This window comes from Hesperophylax consimilis, chromosome 2 (genome assembly GCF_061612785.1).
Source record: "Hesperophylax consimilis isolate HC1 chromosome 2, BYU_Hcon_1.0, whole genome shotgun sequence".
NCBI classification, from domain to species: Eukaryota; Metazoa; Arthropoda; class Insecta; order Trichoptera; family Limnephilidae; genus Hesperophylax; species Hesperophylax consimilis.
In genome coordinates this window covers 39639630-39658843 of record NC_142837.1, presented here as the reverse complement: position 1 = coordinate 39658843, position 19214 = coordinate 39639630, and the positions used below count along the sequence as shown (strand labels likewise).

At 34.0% G+C, this 19214-nt stretch overlaps 1 protein-coding gene across 2 annotated transcripts in view; it reads left to right on the top strand.

Annotated features, from left to right (window-relative positions):
• Nucleotides 1-19214, top strand: part of svp (COUP transcription factor 2) — a 194941-nt gene that overhangs the window by 47181 nt on the left and 128546 nt on the right. Inside the window, exon 3 of one of the 2 annotated variants that reach the window (XM_089642846.1) lies at nucleotides 16758-16781. The exons of the other annotated variant lie outside the window; for it this stretch is intronic. Within the exon in view, the coding sequence (XP_089498972.1) occupies nucleotides 16758-16781 (24 nt within the window). The remainder of the gene's footprint in view (nucleotides 1-16757; nucleotides 16782-19214) is intronic. 2 annotated transcript variants of the gene reach the window in all.

Sequence of the window (19214 nt, the reverse complement as noted above, 5' to 3'; positions counted from 1 at the left end):
AAATAACCGTTGGAAGTAATTATTAATTTTACGCAATTTTCCCACGTAAACAAAATAGGAGTTAGAAGGTACCTGCTCAAGAATTCCCAATTTAAAATAATTAATAATTACCAAAAACACAACTTTTATTGTTTGATAAAATGACATCAAATTGCACTTTTCGTAATTAATTACATTATTATGTAAGATTTAATACGCCATAAATAACCGCAAAAGGTAACGTGTATGATTACGAATATTTATTTAAATTATACAACCATAAATCAGGACATTAATTAAATTAATATGGATATGTAAAACATGTGTATGGAACATCAATTTGGTTTTATTTTATAATCACACATATAAAATTAGACATTGATGAAGCATTCGAAAAAGTATTGAAATATTTACTTTTCTAGCACATCTAAAAATACTTTGGTCATGAAATTATAAGTAAACTATTTACAAAAATATAATAAGTGTTTATGCTGTTCGTATTACCTTAAAACGCCTTTTTTTTTTTTATGTGACACCTCACAAGAGTGTCCCTGCCTGTGCAGTGCACAGACAGGGGAACTATGTCACCACCCGGTTGGGTGGCGTTGTGAGGCGGAGTAAGGTAGGGGCTGTAGGGAGGGATTTGTTAATGCGGGCCTTGAAGAGGCTCGGATTATAGGAGGGAGGAAAAACAGATGCCGGTAGCTCGTTCCACATACGAGCCGACTTACACAAAAACGAGTCGTAAAAACGGCCCGTTCTCATGAAGCCAACGTCAACCGTTGTATCGTTTTAAAGCGTAGCTATACAGAGAAAAATGAGTATTGCCAATTTATTGTATCCCTAAATTATTGGTAATCTGGTTAAAAACTGGAATGACAGATTTCCTGATAAATTTTAGTATATTACGAACATATTATCACGATGTCGGAACACGTGTTCATGAAAATCATTTTTTCATTAAATATTATTTAGGCAAATTCACGTGTTCTGATGTCGGAGCTGAAACATTTAAACATTATTTTGGAACGAGTAGCTTTCGTAAGTATATGTTATTAGATTATATGTTTTTAAAATGTTATCACAGTTCATGGTTATCCTACGAGAAGCTGCAACGATTTTAGGCTTCCCAAGACAAATTTATCGACAACACAAAACAATATTTATTACAAATGTTTTCAAATGTAACTACTAGGAACTTGCTTTAAATGTTTTTTGTTATTTTTTTATTTATTTATTTATTAACTCCACACAGGAGGCCCTGAAGAAAATAATTTCCCTCAGGGCCTATGTCATCTTTGGGGATGCTGTGTGGAGGGTCTTTTTGTGGAGAGGAAGGAGTGAACATGGGTCTTGAAGAGTCCCATGTTGTAGGAGGGAGGAAACACAGAGGCCGGCAGCTCGTTCCACAGCCGAGCTGTTGAACTTAAGAACGAATCGTAGAAGCGACCCGTTTTCATGTGACAAATGTCAACCGTGTACAAATGTTGGGCGCGCGTTTGGCGTGTATCCCGACTACGCACCGGTGCCGAAGGGATCAATGACGCTAGTTCCTCAGAGCATCTTCCATTGTAATACCGATAGAACAAGGACAGCATACCTACTTGACACCTGTGCTCTAAAGATTGCAGTCCGTTTGTTAAGATTGGGGAATCTATCAAACGGACCGCCCGTTTCTGCACAGAGTCAAGGGTTTTTTTCAGGTATTTAGGGGCTCCGGACCAGAGATGGCTGCCAAATTCGACAGTAGGGCGCACTAAAGTTGAAAGTCTTGCAGTTTTTCGAGGGTTGTCTCAATTTAAAAAAAAAAATAATGCGTAGGTAATAGAATAGTATTATAGTAGTTTAAGAATAGATATAAAAAGTTATAAAAAAATTACAGCTCAATAAAATATCTTTTATTTTTATTTTCTCACGTTTTCTTGGTACGTTCCACTGCAGCACTGGTAGTTTTAGTTGTACCAACCTCTTTCTTCTTAATCTTGTCCCGATGTTGTCTCAGAGACTCATTGTGTGACATGACAGGGAGACAGCAGTTTGGGCAGTCTGAGTGACAGCACCGGAGGAGAGGCACCACGAAATCAGAGTCATGTTTAAATGCACCTTTTGATGACCCCCGCAGTGAAACGGTTAGATTTTTGTTATCCCCTGAAAGAAAAAAATAACGAATGATTGTCTACTGACCCCAAATTTATTATTTTGCAGCAATATTTATAATAGGAGGCAATTTTCAATGATTTAAACAATAAAAAAGCTATTTGGACTGTACCTAGCAATGTGAACGATTTTTAAACAAATAATTTGCCTCAGGGCCTATGTCATCTTTGAAGATGCTGTGTGTTGGGTATTTTTAGGAAAGTAAGGGGAGAAAGTTCTGGGAAAGTAAAATGTTTGGGGGTTGGGTAGGAATGTGAGGGTCAGTGTACAATGGACTGTAATTGCTATATTTTGTGAATTTGTTTGATTTGACTTACCAATATCTCCAAGCTGTCGGCACCTTCCACTTTGCTCTGCGGTAATCACCGGTGGGGTAATTGTTAGTATTGGAAGAGAGGTCAGGAAAGGGAATGGTGATATTGGGTTTGCGAAATGGTCAATGCGTTAGAGATTGCTATTTTTATGCACTTCGTCACGGCGATCTTTTGCGGTATAACATTTGCTGTTTTCAGCGCGGTGCGGTGGTGTAAAAACTCAAGATAGGTTATGCGGAAAGCGGTAGATAGGTTGTTAGATAGGCGCGGTAATTTAAACACAACTGACTGATGTAGGTAAAGGCGCGGGACGCGGGTGGGAAACAACCGAACCAAATACTATATGCAACAATTATAACTGGCCCGAGCATTATTTATTATTATCTTTTCACATTATAAAGGAAATTTACAAAGTGATAATATTTACATAGCATTTTTAATGAACTATTTTAATTACCCATTTAGTAGTGAAATATTCTGGGTTCTAACTGAGAAGCTAGTCTATTTACTTATAAAATATTAAAATTAATAAATAGTATTTATTTGTACACTGGAATTGCTTAAAAATAGTAGTTATATCTTGTTACAAAAGCTTCCAGTAATCATATAAAATATTCTAAATATTGGACAGTAAATGAATCTATGAAAATTCATAGAAAATAGCAATAGAATGGCAAAATATTATATCTGAAAATCATCATTGCGGATCTCCACATTATTATCATTTAGTTACGGTTTTATCTCACATACGCCTCAGGGATCTCATCTCCAGAGCATCCAGTCTATTTTAATCCTTCCTCTTCCAATTCCATGCCTTACTGTTATACATCAGGGTAGGCATCAACACTCCATTGTGGACTGCTAGCTTCGCTTTTATAGTTTGAATTGTGCTTAAATGCCATTTACTCACACCTGCCTCTGTCTATGTTGTGAATAGTTTGAAAACATGGTGATAATATTAATTTTACTACAAATTTTATGTGCATTTTGAATATCTGCCATATCGCATGCAAATAAAACCACAAATTAAAGTGCGCTCCGTTCCTCCAATCACAATGGAGGACGTTGGGTTTATTATCATTGGTTACTATGGTCTGTCTGTTTGCAGGCTTATGTGTGCTTTCTCAATTTGCAATTATTTGAGTTCAATTAGTATTGTTGTGTGCTTTGCAACGGAAACGCGTGGGAACGTCATAAATGTGGATGAAAATCTCTCGTGGGGTGTTCTAAAATAATGACCTCTAGAAACATAAGATAAGTTGTTATGGAGAATAAAGTTCTATGAATACCCACAAATAGCATCGAATACTGTAAATTTTTTTGCAAATAAAACGTGTCTGATACTAACAACTGTGGTTGTACAGGGTTCTAACTACATTTTAACTTTTTCTTGAGTTATTGGGTGTCGAATGCAAATACGACATAATATATTTACCGATTTATAATTTTTTTGTAAAATATTTTAATTTAATAAATTTTAAAGGAAAATAGGACGAATACTAACTATTTTAGAATACACCTAAACGCGCAGATAGAATAATATGCAACGATTAACAGTAGGATACACACAAATGGCTAATGCAAAATGTTCAAAGTGGTGTTAGAACCTTGTAAAATAAATAAAACTTGCTGTAAGAACTTCTTCATTAAAGTATCATCATTTGCAAAATGATTTGCAGTCAATGTTCATTTTTGAAAAAAATGTTAGTTAGAACCTAGTCTAACTGAAGTGACAAAATAGTAAAATAAAAAAATCGGATCAAGCTTCTGAACTCAAGAACGAATCGTAAAAACGACCCGTTCTCATGTGACAAATGTCATTTGTATGCAAATATGAAATCTTTGAGAGTTGAAAAACCTGTGTGTAAATATCAAATATTCATACAAATCTTTTTCGAATTGTTTCCATTTAAAACTAACGTATGTGTCCGTGCATTTTATTAAAACAAAGAAATTATTGTAAAAACGGTTGTAATCTGACATTTTTGCAAATATATTTAGACATGCGCAAAAACAAAATATTGATTAGCTCAAAACAACAAATTTGGACTTATGGCAGTTTAATTCTGTGCCATTCTAATCAAAATCGCTCTCGTCAAAATGTGCAACTGCCTTAAATAAATGATAACAAAAACCTGATGCATTTCAGACTCAAAGACCCGTATCACCGTTGCATTGTGCAGCATATTATGGGTCACAATGCATCCTGCTTTTGTTGGTGGTTTTTTACCCCGGGTCAAAACAGGTTACCTGGGGTTACCTGTACTCTGTTGGATACTATTACGAGGTCCCCACTCCCAAGCCTCCAAACTTCAAACAGTTGTTTTGTGTTATTAACCTTAACCCCCGTGTTTATATTTTAATCTTAATTGTGGGTTTTGTAAGTTTTGTTGTCGAGCTTTTTGTGTGAGGTTTTTTATGGTCCTGGATTGTATAATACCTTAATGGCATTCATTGGATCAAGGATGCGGATGATAGGAAGCTGTGTATAAAGAGATGGCGTTTGATACTGTTAGATCTGATACGATTATTGTAAATAGGGATTGACATAATACGGTGAAGTGTGCATGATTTTTTGCACTAGTTTCCGATATGTTAAATCCATAAATATTTACCAATTGGTTAATATATATGCTCCAGGAGTCTGGATCCAGTAAGACTATAGAATTAGGTAGTGGGAAGAGGAAAAGAATGTGGAGGATACCTGGCTATTTAGATCTTGTTATCAAACCCGTCTAAAGCAATTTCAAGCAACGTTTCAATTCTGAATGGTGGTATTACATCAGGGCGAAACTATGAGCATCTTCCACTCTGGATCGTGCCGCAAGTATAAGATAATAGGATTTAAACCCGCAATCTTCAGATTGCTGGTCGAGAGTCTTACCCCTCGACCACGGAAGCCACCCTGTGTAATTTTTTAACTCTAAAAGACAGCTGTTTCTCTCTGCTAGACCATTGACGAACGGTAAGACAATGCCTTCGATAGGCTACATAATTTCAAACGACTTGACAGGCTCTGAAAAAGGTTTAAAGTTTATTGAATAATATATTTGATAATGTTAAATGTCTTTTAAATGCGAAACAGCCATCTAAATAAATATACCCTTCAAAATAGATTACATAAAGGCTTTTGACGTAACATAAATGTAGGTATATTATATACTCGCCCCATTAGGATGATGAAGGTACCATTTTCGGTTCCCACGGCTGCTGAGGTAGACTAATTCAAACCTCCTTCCTCGTATCATAAACCGATACCTATAAATAATACATTCGTCCAAACCAGATCATTATTAAAATTAATGAATGTACAAAGGCACTACCTGCCTTAAAGCCTCCTTAATTCTCATTTGAGAACGTTGCCCTTATTAGAAAAACAACGTAAGGGTATTTTTTTACGTTAAAATTACAATTAAAATCTTCGAGATCCTTGAAAATCATGCTCGAGAGATGCTGCGTTGAAAAATCACGCTCAATCAATCATTCAGGTTGATTTATATGCAAGGATTTTTAACTTAAATCATCAGTTAGAATATAGCATTTAAGACAGACACTTAATATATCTACTTTATAAAATGGATTAGTACGCCAGAAAAAATATTTGTTTGGAATTATATAAGAATTTTAGTGTGGATTGAATCTGCGTTTTGTTTAATTAGACCTGATATTTAATTTAACATTTTTTACGGTTTGATTTTTCCCGGACGAGGTGAAATGAATATTTTCAATTCACAATAAAATCTGATAATTTACGAGTAGCAGGTGTATATAATGGTAAATGGATTTGTGATTTATGTGTTTTTAATGAAGTACGTTTTACATGCAATTCAAAATGTAATTACAAAAAAATGATGTATTGTTTGAAAGGTATTAACGCTTTCATAGCTGCGTCTGGCCACATTGATCATTTTGTTATTGGGTTATAAAAATAAGAGAATTTATTTATGCAATTTTTGTTTATTTATTTATTTTCTTACAAACGGTTTACATAATAAATACCAGGTAAAAATGACAAAAATCAGTAACTGTGCCGATTAGTTGTGGTCTTTTGTGAACACCTCACTGTGCTGAGGTGTTCACATGATTTAGAAGTACTTTTATTATGCTTCTATATGTAAAAACACTACGTCATTCTTGATGTATACGGTGGTTCACCCATGGCGGCAGAATTGTATATTAGGTTAAGTTAGGTTGCTAAATCTCTGCTGAATATAAAATATCAGAACTGAGCGCCAAAACAGTATATAATAATAATAAAATGGCATTTATATAGCGCAGTTTAGTGTCATTTCACTTCAAGTGCGCTTAACTACTCGTATAACAAACTTAAAAAATGGTAATTCAGTATTAGTGGTTCTTAAAATTATTCCTACAGTGTGCCTTACCCAATACAGATCTAATATTATAACACTAAATAAACTGTTTATACAAAGTGATGACAACACTTAGAATAACAATAACAGCAGGACAGGACAAAAAAAGAATATTAAAACTAAACCATAATATAAAACAGGAGGCAGTTTGTGGTCAGAAATGAGAATTTTCTGAGCAGACACTTTAGAAAAGTACAATAAGGAGACAACCGAAACCAACAATTACCGGAAGTTTTATAATATGGCTTATTATAAAATATTGAAAAGAAGTTAAAATTTATGAATGGTAAGATTTTTTAAATAATTTTGTTTTTAAAGCCCGTTTAAATTCAGCCAAATTCTGGAGATTAGTAAGAGCTGAGGGAAGTCTATTCCAGATGAGCGGGCCTGTTAAACTAAAAGAACGATCTAGTAAACGGCTCGATTCTATACAGCGCCAAAACAATTCAAAATACAAAATTTAAAAAAGGTTTATAATTATTTAACATAAAAATAATCGTTAGATGCGTTCTTCTTAAGTTTCTCAACAATAAAATTTAATTGTCTTTACAAATCGTTAAAACCTCCTCGTAAACTACCGTTGTTAGTTTCTCCAACCTCTTTAAGCCCTGTTCAACAACACCAAAGTGTGAAGTATTTATTATTTTAATGATTTACATCGAAATGTTTATTGATGCGATGATAATATTCGATGTGTACTACATCATACAGGTGTAACGAGCCAAGACCCCCGCTGACTCCTGCTGAGGTCTCCCATCTATGGTCCGATACTGGATACTGCAGACCTTGTATTATTTCTTAGACCTCATGGATCTTTAAATAAATGTAACCCCCATGCAGACTTATACCACATTTATCGGATGCTGAAGTTATTGATGAGTTATCCCAGATAACATCAAGCATACAGTGCCAGAAAACAACGAGAAATTTGTAAAAATTATGTTCGACACACATTATAAATTTTCGGTCATTCGTTTCGTTGGAAAGCTTGTCTGATTTTTCGTAAGGTTTGAAAGCTGTTTTATGCGTTTATGCAACTTGAGATATTGTGCGATTAATTTGCAATTAATTATGAAGTGTGCCTCAATGTCAATTGAATATGCAAACGACACGACCAACTTGGAAGTTTGCTTTGAACCCAGAATCTGTGTTTTCGTAACCTGGTATGCGCAAGTAAGATGGTTATTTTATATTCTCAGAATCCCCCCGGTGTACGGTCACTATTCAGTATATTAATAATTTGCTTGGGGTTCCATTAGCCGCGTTCAGTGACCAGAACTGAAAAGCCAGAAATTACCTACCCTTCGTCTTTACCGCTCCTTCCACGCCAAATGGGAAAAAATTATGCTAAGATTTTTTATACCAATCCCTTTATGGGAACTATACCGGGAACCAAATGAAAAATATTTGCATTATCATTATTTTCATAATTAATAAATTTTTATTTCTAACACTAATGGTTTTCACCGAATTAATAACCATTAAAGTAATGTATTTCCTAAATAAATAGTTAGTTAATCTATAAAACCAAGGCAGCAAATGCTTGCTGGAAATAAAAAATAATTGGAAATTTTCCTGTGAAACACCACATAGTAAAAAAGATTGAAAAATCTATTCAATTGTACCAGTCCGAAGATGGCTATAATATGCTGAAACAGTATTTGTTTTAAAAAAACAATAAATCATTTATAATGGAATTCCACCACGAATTATTTTCAGCATCAAAAAAGGTATTTTTTAAATTGTTTCGTTTCCAGACAGCTTAAATAATAAAAATGATTGCTGACACAGTTAATGTCCATGTAAGAAGATAGATGCATACAATGCAATTGATCCAAGTGTCACGAGTGTTAAATGCCGGAAGTCACAATTACTTTGAGTCGCTCTTTAAATTTGTTGGTCCTTCAATAAATGTGAGCAAGATAACACCATGATTGTGTAATAAAAGAATTGCAGTAGAAATTAACTGAGACGACAACATTAATTAAACATGTTATTATGTTAAATTAGTAAATAAGCTTTTACAATTATCTAATATCAATATCTAAAGATTTATTTCTTCTGTACGCTCTCATTGATACATCGGTTCAGTAAGTAAGTAAGTTGACCCCTTGGACATTTGATCCCTATGTCAGTTGATCTCTCGGACAGTTGACCCCCTAAAGGATTATTTCTTCTGTACGCCCTCATTGGTACAGTAATTACGCAGAGAGAATATACGGCCGTAGAACAAAAGTTGATATATTTATACTTGTAGGCGTCTTGAATGTAAATCCGCATCCACAACAAGTATGGCGTATTTTGTAATACGTACATTCTCTCTGCATACTTACTGTACCGATGAGGACGTACAGAACAATTAATCCTTTTAGGGATCAACTCTCCAGGGGGTCAACTGTCTGGGGGATCAACTGTCGGCGGGCCAACTGTCGGAGGCTAACTATCGGAGTATCATGCAATCCATCTTTATATATTTGATTAATCATTATTAGAAGTATAGTTTTTGAGACTAAAAATTTCATCTTTTTGCTCCGGGTGAGAAGGAATTGACCCAAACAACCCAATTTTGGATTGTGTATATTGGTGCAAAATGCATACACTTCCAACAGTGATTTCCTTGAGAATCGTCACTGAGAAACAAAATTTGGGGTTGCCTATGCTGACTTATTGTTATTAACGAGAACTTGTTAGTAACGCGTGTACGATCATCGATTTTTCTTTTCCGATGTTAAATAATAACAAGTTCTAAACGTGATGTATGGGAGCATTACATATATGTGAGTATTGCGTTTGATTATTGCGATACCTATATAACTTCGATTATTTCGAAACTTTGTTCAATTTTTTCGAATTCAGCATACTTTCCCGCATTTTTAGACATCGTACATCACTAGCTAGTACGGTGACTGGCCTAGTGTTAATTTGCGAATGCCAAGAGCGTGCCATTTCAAACGCATTCAAAACGTAAAAAAATAAATTAGAATACATTATCATGTTGGTAAAATATTCCTGTGTTAATGTTCCGTTGACGTACCAACCTGGCGCGCGCGGGGTCGAAGGTTAGTAAAGCGGCCGTGAAGGCATTTTTTTGTCGGCACTTTACGAAAAGGATTATGCGATATAATGCATGTTTGTCCAGAATAAAGGATTTTTTTATTAAATGGTTTATTTTTACCCAGATTTAACGCAGCGTTCTATTTTCACCGGTATTTTATAATAACTAGAGAAGATCAAGAGTCTCATATATTTACAATAAAAAATATAATTAAATTCCCAAATAATAATAACCATTGTTTGTGCAATGTAAAAGATGATTTCTAAGATATCTATGTTCAAAAAACATCACTTTCATCGAATACCTATTAAATTCACATGTAACAGTCAATTAAAAAAAATAATATGACCGAAATAACTTCGGCTTTTCAAGACGGGAATTTCAAGTGTCAGTCTTCTAAAATGCAATGTTGCCAGATCTTTCGGAACACAGTTAAAGACATTTTTTATTCTTACCAAATCGAATCTGATATTGTACAGTATTTATTCAACGTGTAACTAAAACACCGTTTAACAGTTGTAAAGTGTTTTTGTTTGTTAGTACATTATAGAATAAACAAACTGATCATCTTTCTTTCATGGTTGCCCACTATATTTTTAGATAGAGAAAAAATATTTTTAATCGTGTGATATTTACATTATACCTTCATTGCTTTTACACAATTCAAAGTTAAATAATCTGCTTTAAATCACATATCTTATTGTTTAGTCCGCTTGATGTAAGAGTCCTTATTTAAAATCAATGTCACGTTTACTGTCATAAAAAGACAAATGTTTAATGCTAAATTCTGTACCTCTTGATTGTTCTTGATTGTATCGTAGCACTATTGAAGTAACATAAAAGTCTATCGCGTTATGTCAGCCAAGTCATGTAGACTGGAATATATAGCAAAATTAAGAGTGTGGGTTGAAAAAATATACGTTAATATAGGGGTTGCATGTTAATGTAAGACTTTGCTATTGCAGCTAACACTTAACATATTCTCAGATCTTGAAGAGAACGAGGATTGGACATGGGATTATCCAATTACGTGATAGTTGTTAATCCAAACGGTGCGTGCGGAACAGGCGAGCAGAGAAGAAGCGGTAGAGCGGTTTATGGGTTGCGGATTATCTCCATCTCGAAACCAGTAACTAAACTGCCACGAGATACCTCCTTGCACTTATGGTATCCGGGTATTTGGTATAAAATATTTTACGTAATTTGGAACCGTATCACATCGGATATGATATCTTCGATGCATGGTTAGACGCGATTTACAATAATTAACAACATGGCATTAACTTCGATTTGTTTACTAGCGCAGACCCCTGAAAATCACGGGATAGTAATTGTAGAATTTGTGAAGATGTAATTTAAATTCTTGTTGTTGTTGTCATTATTTTTGTTGAAGTTGTCTAAACAACTTAAACAGTAAATTCAAAGCATATATGTTCAAGAGTTGATTGTACTCATAGAGTCACAACCGAAATTGGTATTATACATTTATTTCGTACATTATCTAGTGTAATGCAACCGATTTTAGAAAAATTCTTTTGTCCACATGTGTGCACGTGATTGCCACCAAAAGTTGACAGAATGCATTACCATCGACAACGAGTCTATCTAGTTTCAGCTCGATTGGATGTCGGGAAGTAGGTTAATTTTGCATTCATTCATTACCGAAAACAAAAGTGAAATTCAAATAGAAATATTTGAAATACACCTAACTAACTAACTAACTAACTAACCATCACGCCGTTTCCCCGCAGGGGTAGGCAGAGAGGACGGACCGCCAAACAACTCGGTCTTGGCACACACTCCTTGCCTCATTCACATTCATACATCGTCTCATACATACTCTTCTATTGTTCTGACTCTTGACATGGCCCGACTCAAGTACCTGATTCACTTGGTCGTGCCATGTCTTCCTCGGGCGTCCCCGACTTCTGCTACCATTCACATTTGCATCGTATATTCTCCTTACACTCCTTTCTTCGCTCATTCGCTCTACATGCCCAAACCATCTAAGCGTCCACACCTTTGACGATTAAAAATGTTAAGTATTTTAATAATTAGACAGTCAGTTATTTGTATGCATTTTTTGTATCTGAGGAGTAGGGAGTACTATTATTTGATCAAATTAACCTAGCCAGAATATATATTTAAAATATTCACGAAAGCAAGTTCTTTCAAATTTTAATGAACAAGTAAAGCTATACAATTAACAAGTAAAATCACTTAACGTGTAAGATACGCAATATTAACTAGCGAAGTTTTTCTGCTTGGAAGGCATACGAGTAACTTTACTGGCCAGGTAATAAAACTGACTGTTTTCAAAGACGTTCGAGATAGGCATTGAACCAAACACTGGCTAGGTACTGTAACAGGTAACTGCCTAACGTAATGGCACCTACGTGAGAATTCCTGCATGTCAAAACAACCCGGGATAATGTACTGACACCTGATGCTTTAGCCCATCGAGATATAACCTCGAACTTGGAAATGCTTTAGTTTGTTGTCAGTGAGAAAAGCTTTGGTAATTTACTTAATATACAAAACATATTGTCGGATTCCATATACTTAGAAAAGGTAGATCAAATACATAACACAAGATTAAGTCAAAATGAAATTATGTCCAGTCCAAAAATTACAAATAAATACGGGTAACGAACATTTATTTATATTTTACCTTATATTTGATAAAAAAAATGCATATAAAACGCGAATCAAATTACAAAAAAATCCAGTAGGTTTAATCTACTGACACCTCATGTTTCACATGATCGAGATTGAAAGCTTCGTACAATTATTATTGCAAGCTTACTTACTGCAAGTCAGAAAAGCTTTGTAATTTCACTACTAACTGGTTTGAAAGTTAAAAAAAATAAATTATTATAAGCAATGAAAATTAGCCCGAAACACTCATAAATTGAAAAAATCTTCAGAAAAAATCACTGACAGGAATTGTCAGATGCACTAGCCACTATGCTACGTTGGCTTATTTTTAAACAGCCAAATAAATTAATAAATACTAGTATTTTATTCAATATTTACTGCTTATAATAATTTGTTATCCTTTATGCTTTACTAAGATCCTTGTCTTGTAAACATAAGTTTATCTTTAAACATTTATAATTTTCAAATATATTATTCATAATTTTATGCAACCAAAATTGGTTTTCCAATAAGAGGTGTTATTTTGATATTTAATCGTAAAAGATCAATGGTTTCGTTGCTTGTGTGGTAGTGGCGCTGTCTTGTTGAAAGTCAACATTGTCCAGATCAATACCATCCAATTCCGGCCAAAACAAATCATTAATCATCTCTCGATAGCGCAATCCATTCACCGTAACTGTTGCTCCAGCCTCATTTTCAAAAAAGTAAGGTCCAATGACTCCGCCGGACCATAAACCGCACCAAACAGTCACACGTTGAGAATAGAGAGGCTTTTCAACAATAATTTTTGGGCTCTGAAGATGATTTGCATTTGATTCACTCAAGTGAATTTTAATAATTTCAATGCGTTGTTGAAGCGTGTATCGTTCCATTTTTATTAATGGCGTAGTTTCTACTTGTCAAATGTTAAAAAATGACAGCTTCAAAAGTAACATCTACCGAAATAGCGGGCTATTCAAAATAACACCTCTTATTGGAAAACCCTGTATTTGTTATTCTTTTAGAAATGCCTTTCGTGTTGTACACATTTACGTATGTTTACGCTTAGTTTTGAAACTTTCTGTAGCGATTCGTTATCAACAAATGAAGTCATTAAAAAATTCGACTTTTAACGACGCGTTGAAGATACGATTGACAAATTGACTCCTCGCCCGAAATAAATGGATTTGGATTCTGAAATCTTGTTAATCTCACAACAAGTGTTGTCGGAATTCGAAACTGAAAGATGTTAGTTTAAATATAAATTATCTGTGACTATTTTCTGGTATATTTCTTTGGTCTTAATTACTGTCCAACATATACATGTCTCTACAAGAAATACGTTCTCACTTGTTTATCGTAATGTTTAAGTCAGCACATGTTTTTATAATAATATATCCAGAGAGTCATAAATTATTGATTCTGGTTTTGAGATTCGACAGCTAATTAATAATTACTAAGAGAATGTGTCGATTCGAATGCATATCTTCAAATTCAGTGGTTTTTTGTGATAGTAAATCAAGTGTTTTATATTTATTACTGTGTTATCCAACCCATTTTAAAATAATAATGATTGGAAATGATTAAAACAATAAAAAAATATCTATGTATAAAACCTGATTATTCCAGAATAATGTAATTTTTTATGTTATAGAAATAAACAGTTCATTGGTTACATTGACGAAACAATTTACAAATAATTTAAATATTTCAAAGTGGGTACCTATGGTATGTTTCCTTAAATGTGGTTTGTTTATTTAGTAATTACCGGGTGACGCGACGTATAGTGTAAAGGTGTGTATTTGTATGCGTGAGTGTGCGTGTATGTGTATGACTATTGAACAGTTTATATTATTGACATGATGCTCCTTTTAAATATGGACAGTGAATCCGAAAAAAAATCCATTTTAAAGCTTAGACAAATATTATTTAATATATGAAGAGAACGGTTAATTGGGGAATTAGATGCTGCATTTGTTTAAGCGTCTGTACATCTACATTTAAAGATATTTTACATTAAATTTGAAGGTAAGATATTTTAAAATTTGTTGTGAATACATCATATGTTATCGATTTACAGTTGATGGTTTCTAAACTGGCTAAGTTTATTCCAGAGTACTTCTGACTAAGATTTAATTACGTAATATAAAAAAATATATTTTAACTCTTATTATATTTTTTTGCTAATCTATTTGTATTTTGTACTACCTACGTTCTCAAACGGTGAGCGATAGGCTAATGAACTTAATGAAAAATTTCCTAGGTTATCGCTTCAACTTTCAGCTCGCCATGTTATTTGCATCATGAGCAGTGAAGGTTTGAAATAACCATTAAACAGTGAACAAACAAAAGATGATGAAATGCCGCATGTAAAAAACACATAATAAAAATAGTAATTTTTACAAAAAGGATAAAAAATTAGTATTTCGAGTCTCTTAAATTATTGGTAATCCGGTTAAAACGGAATTGAAGGCCGATTCCTGAAAAACTTGTGGGACTACTTTATTTCCTCCCACATGTGGCAATACTAACGCGAATTAATCCGCCGCTAGACGCAAGCGAGCACGAGAAAAGAAATCTCCATTCCTGTTTCAACCTTCGATCCTACCGCCACTCTAAGAAATTTAGAAAAATAAAAATAATATTAAAAATTTAGAAAAATCTAATATATCGGAGCACGTGTTTATGCACGTGCATTTATGATGACGAAATGCGCAAATATTGAGAATTTGTGATAATATATTCGAAAGTTAATAAAAGTGTATAAGGAAACCTATTAATTCATTCGATAAGGCTTGCAATCCCGTTTTTAACCGGATTACGAATAATTTAAAAAAGATTCTTTATAAATTCAATCAATATTTGTTTTTTTTTCCGTGTAGTTATTGTATATTTTAATCAAATCTAATACACCAATAAGTGTAATAAGTTTTTTAAATACACATAACTAGATATCTATTTACATACGTTGTTATTTTAACAGGACATCTAGAGTTTAAAATAGATTACTGTAACTTCATTACAAAGCTAAAACTTTTGAATGTTGGTTCCATCAACAACCGTAATAAGTAATGATATATCAACGTTTCCACAACTGCATCTGCAATAAGCTGCTGCAATTTACTGCACATTGAGATGCACATACTGATTGCGGGAGGCTGTAAAACTCAGTGTGTCTTACATGCATTATGCACCGGTATTACGAAATAATAAGACTTATAATTGAATTTCGCCTCTAAAATTGCAATCTCATTTGGTAGGAAATTGTTTAATATCAAATTACGCTGGAATCCTGTAAAATATCTTTATTGTAATTTAAACGATCTTTCTGTTAATTAAATAAAATGTTTACCTTTATAAATATGCATACAGTTTCCCGTGCATTTATAAGCATTCTCAATTAAAGCATTACAACATTGATATCAACATTCAAAAATCCTTTGAAAAAATTTACGTGATGATTGTTTTTTTGTTGAAAAAATGAACCACGGGAAGTATGCGCCGTTGGGAAGGTAAAGCATTTTTTGTGAAATATTCCAGTTTTTTTGATGTGGACCTGCACAAGAGTCCCAACTGCTCCCTACCGTCTAGAGTCAGTGAGACTATAACATCCCCAATTGGGGTGTGTTTGAGGCTTAAGGTAGTAGGGAGGGGAAGGGGAAGGTGGGGAAGTACCTGGCTAATCAGATGTAGTCACAAACACTGTGAATCCAAAGCCATTTCAAGCAACCTTTCATGTTTCAATACTGAATTGTGATATATACTTTAGATGTTTGTATTTATAATTTATGGCAGAGAAATTTGTGCGTGAAAAACTCTCAATATTTCCGTTCGCTGGATTAAGACACCCTAACCTCAAATGTTGAAATGAGGAAAAATAATTTGGGTATTGAAAGAAGAAATAAAGAAGGATTGTTTGGGAGAATTTCTGATTATTTATCTGTTTAAAATATATAGCTAGAGACATTTCAAGCAATGTTTAAATTCTGGATGGTGTTCTTTTACTAGAGCGACTCAAATAAATTCTTTAAACATAATATGACTCCTAGATGTTATTAATGAGTTGATATATCACTAGACGAAAAACTTTCACAGCTGTCGTTGGCAGAAGAATTCCAAATCTCAGTATAAACTTATTTCGATGCATTTAATCGCTAATATTATCTCCTAAAATTATTGTGGGAAAATCCGTATATGTGTTAGGATTTTCATCTGATTAATTGTGATAATTTTGTCCGAAAGGTGGCGCTTACGGGTGCCCGAGAAGTGAGTGCACCCCCAACCCCCCTCCCCCGCCCCCGGGCCGAGGAAGCTGCCGGCCGGGGGTGGTTCGAATCTCTGCTTAATTAATTTCATTTTTTACTAATCTATTAATTTCCCAATCACGATAATCACATGAAAGTGAATTTATAACGTCCTACATATATCCTATAGTAAAATAATGGAAACCGCTTAAGACAAAAACGTTTAATTCGACTACCCGGTTAAAACGTAAAAAAATTAAAAGTGCTTAGAAACAAAACACCTGATATGAAAATAAGCTATACTCTCATGCCTTGGTCTATTTCATCATATCGCTCGCCATATATTATGATTGGGAATTACTGCGCATAGTGCACATGCATTTAGTTTCGCCCTGTTAATAGACCACCATTTCAAAAAAACTCTTTGAAATGTCTCTAGCCGTATTTGGTAACCAGATCTGAATAGTTGGGTTCTTGCTAAACTTTCTCTTTCCCATCTCCTTCCTTTCCACACTTTCTCCAGCCTCACAAAACACCCCGATTTAGGATGCTATAGTCCCACTTGCTGAGACCAGGCGGGGCACTTGTGCGGCATTATTATATTTTTTAGATAAATTGATATTGCTAAATTATTAAGAACCTCTTCAAACTATTGGTGATTCCGGTTAAAAACACAATTGCAGACTTTACGAATGAATTAACAGGTTTCCTGATATTTTTTTAGTAAATTACGAATATATTTACATTACAACAACAAAATCTTTGTATTGTCGAGATGTATTATCAAAGCAAATCAAATGAGGGCGAAATGAAAAAATGTATGAAAAAATCAATGCATTTAGATGCGCTTATAGCAATGACGATTGGCAAATGATTAAGAATATCAAATCACACCCTTTAAAAATAACTTATCTATTGAAAAAAAAAACCTTACACTTGAGACAAGAAAAACGACTAAAGACTAGTCCAGCATAAAAACCATGCCTCTTACAAACCACTTTTTTATCTATTACAATCATCATGTATTATGATGCATACTTTCTTGGCATGATGCAAGGTGTACCGGTTAATAAGTCAGGTTGAATTTCTTAAGCGCCGAACAATGACACATCCGCTTTAATACTTTTGGGTTCATTATCCTTTGAACAGGCGCCATGCTCCTACAACCTTTTTTTAACGGCAAGATATGAATCTTGAAAAATAGTTAATTTAATATACGAATAATTCGTGCATACGTGTCTTATGAGCATTTAATAAAAAAAAGTTTTACCCGTGTAAGAGACACTTGTTGATAAGGATGATTTTTTGTTGAAGTTGTTGAGATTTTTAGGCTTTAAGGTCAATGTCGTTAACGCCCTTTTATCTTTTGTGGTATGGTCTTGAGACAACGTGATCGCGCATTTAAATGTGTTATATGAAATGTGGATACTGAAAGATTGTGGAAAGAGATGAAATGTACGGGAATATGCGAGACAGAGGGGGAGAGAGAATTAATATCGTGATACATTCTCAGAATGTCTGCGTTTTCATTCAGTGGCGGAGAAAAACAATTCGGAGAAAAATATAGAGTGATAATACCCAGCGAAAGGTTAAAGCAAATCGTTGCGTCAGCAATATTTAATGCGCGTGACCAAATGCTACATCCTAAGAAAATTTTTAATATATATCTTAATTGTTAATCACTGTACTAAACCCAATAACTACACTCAATTGATTTGATGAATTTATTACGTGGATAAAATATTTTAAAAGTATATTTTAATGAGCGTATGATCAATTTATATTGCGAAGATGGAACGCAGTCTGTTAAAGAGTGAAATCCTTTATTTTTATTCCAAAACAAACCTTATAATTCAGGTCCATTTTTATGAAAATTAGTCTGTAAAAAGCAACGATTAAGATTTCAGATTACCTTCAGAATTATTGTTATCACTGACTAAAGAAATAGGTCCTTAAATATCACATTTTAAAATTAGTTTAATAGTTTTTTATGTTTTCATGAAAACCTTTCTCTCTACCTCCTTCGATTTAATAATAAATACTTCATACCATTATCTGAAATCAGTATCTACTTACTGCCTTACGAAATCCAAACTATAAACCAAAGATATTTGCTATAAACAATAAACATGGCGTTATTCACATCCATAAGTCACCGTAGTCTATAGTCTATAGTCCCCGGCAACCAGCAAATGTAGTAATAATGTATAACGTTTATTTTCACATAATCACGAGTCCTCTGTTCTGAGACCTTTTATTCTTGCAAATGTCGCTCAGTTGTTCTGCAATAAAACACTGCGAGGCCCGAAGGTAGCCATTGTTTACATGTAAATAAAGATATTTCGTCATTCCGACACAGTTTCATGGGACGCAACGCGAAAAGGCAGCGGTAGCAGGCGATTTCTACACACGGCTTCTCTGTGTTATGAGCTCCTGGTAGTTTTTCAAGAAAATC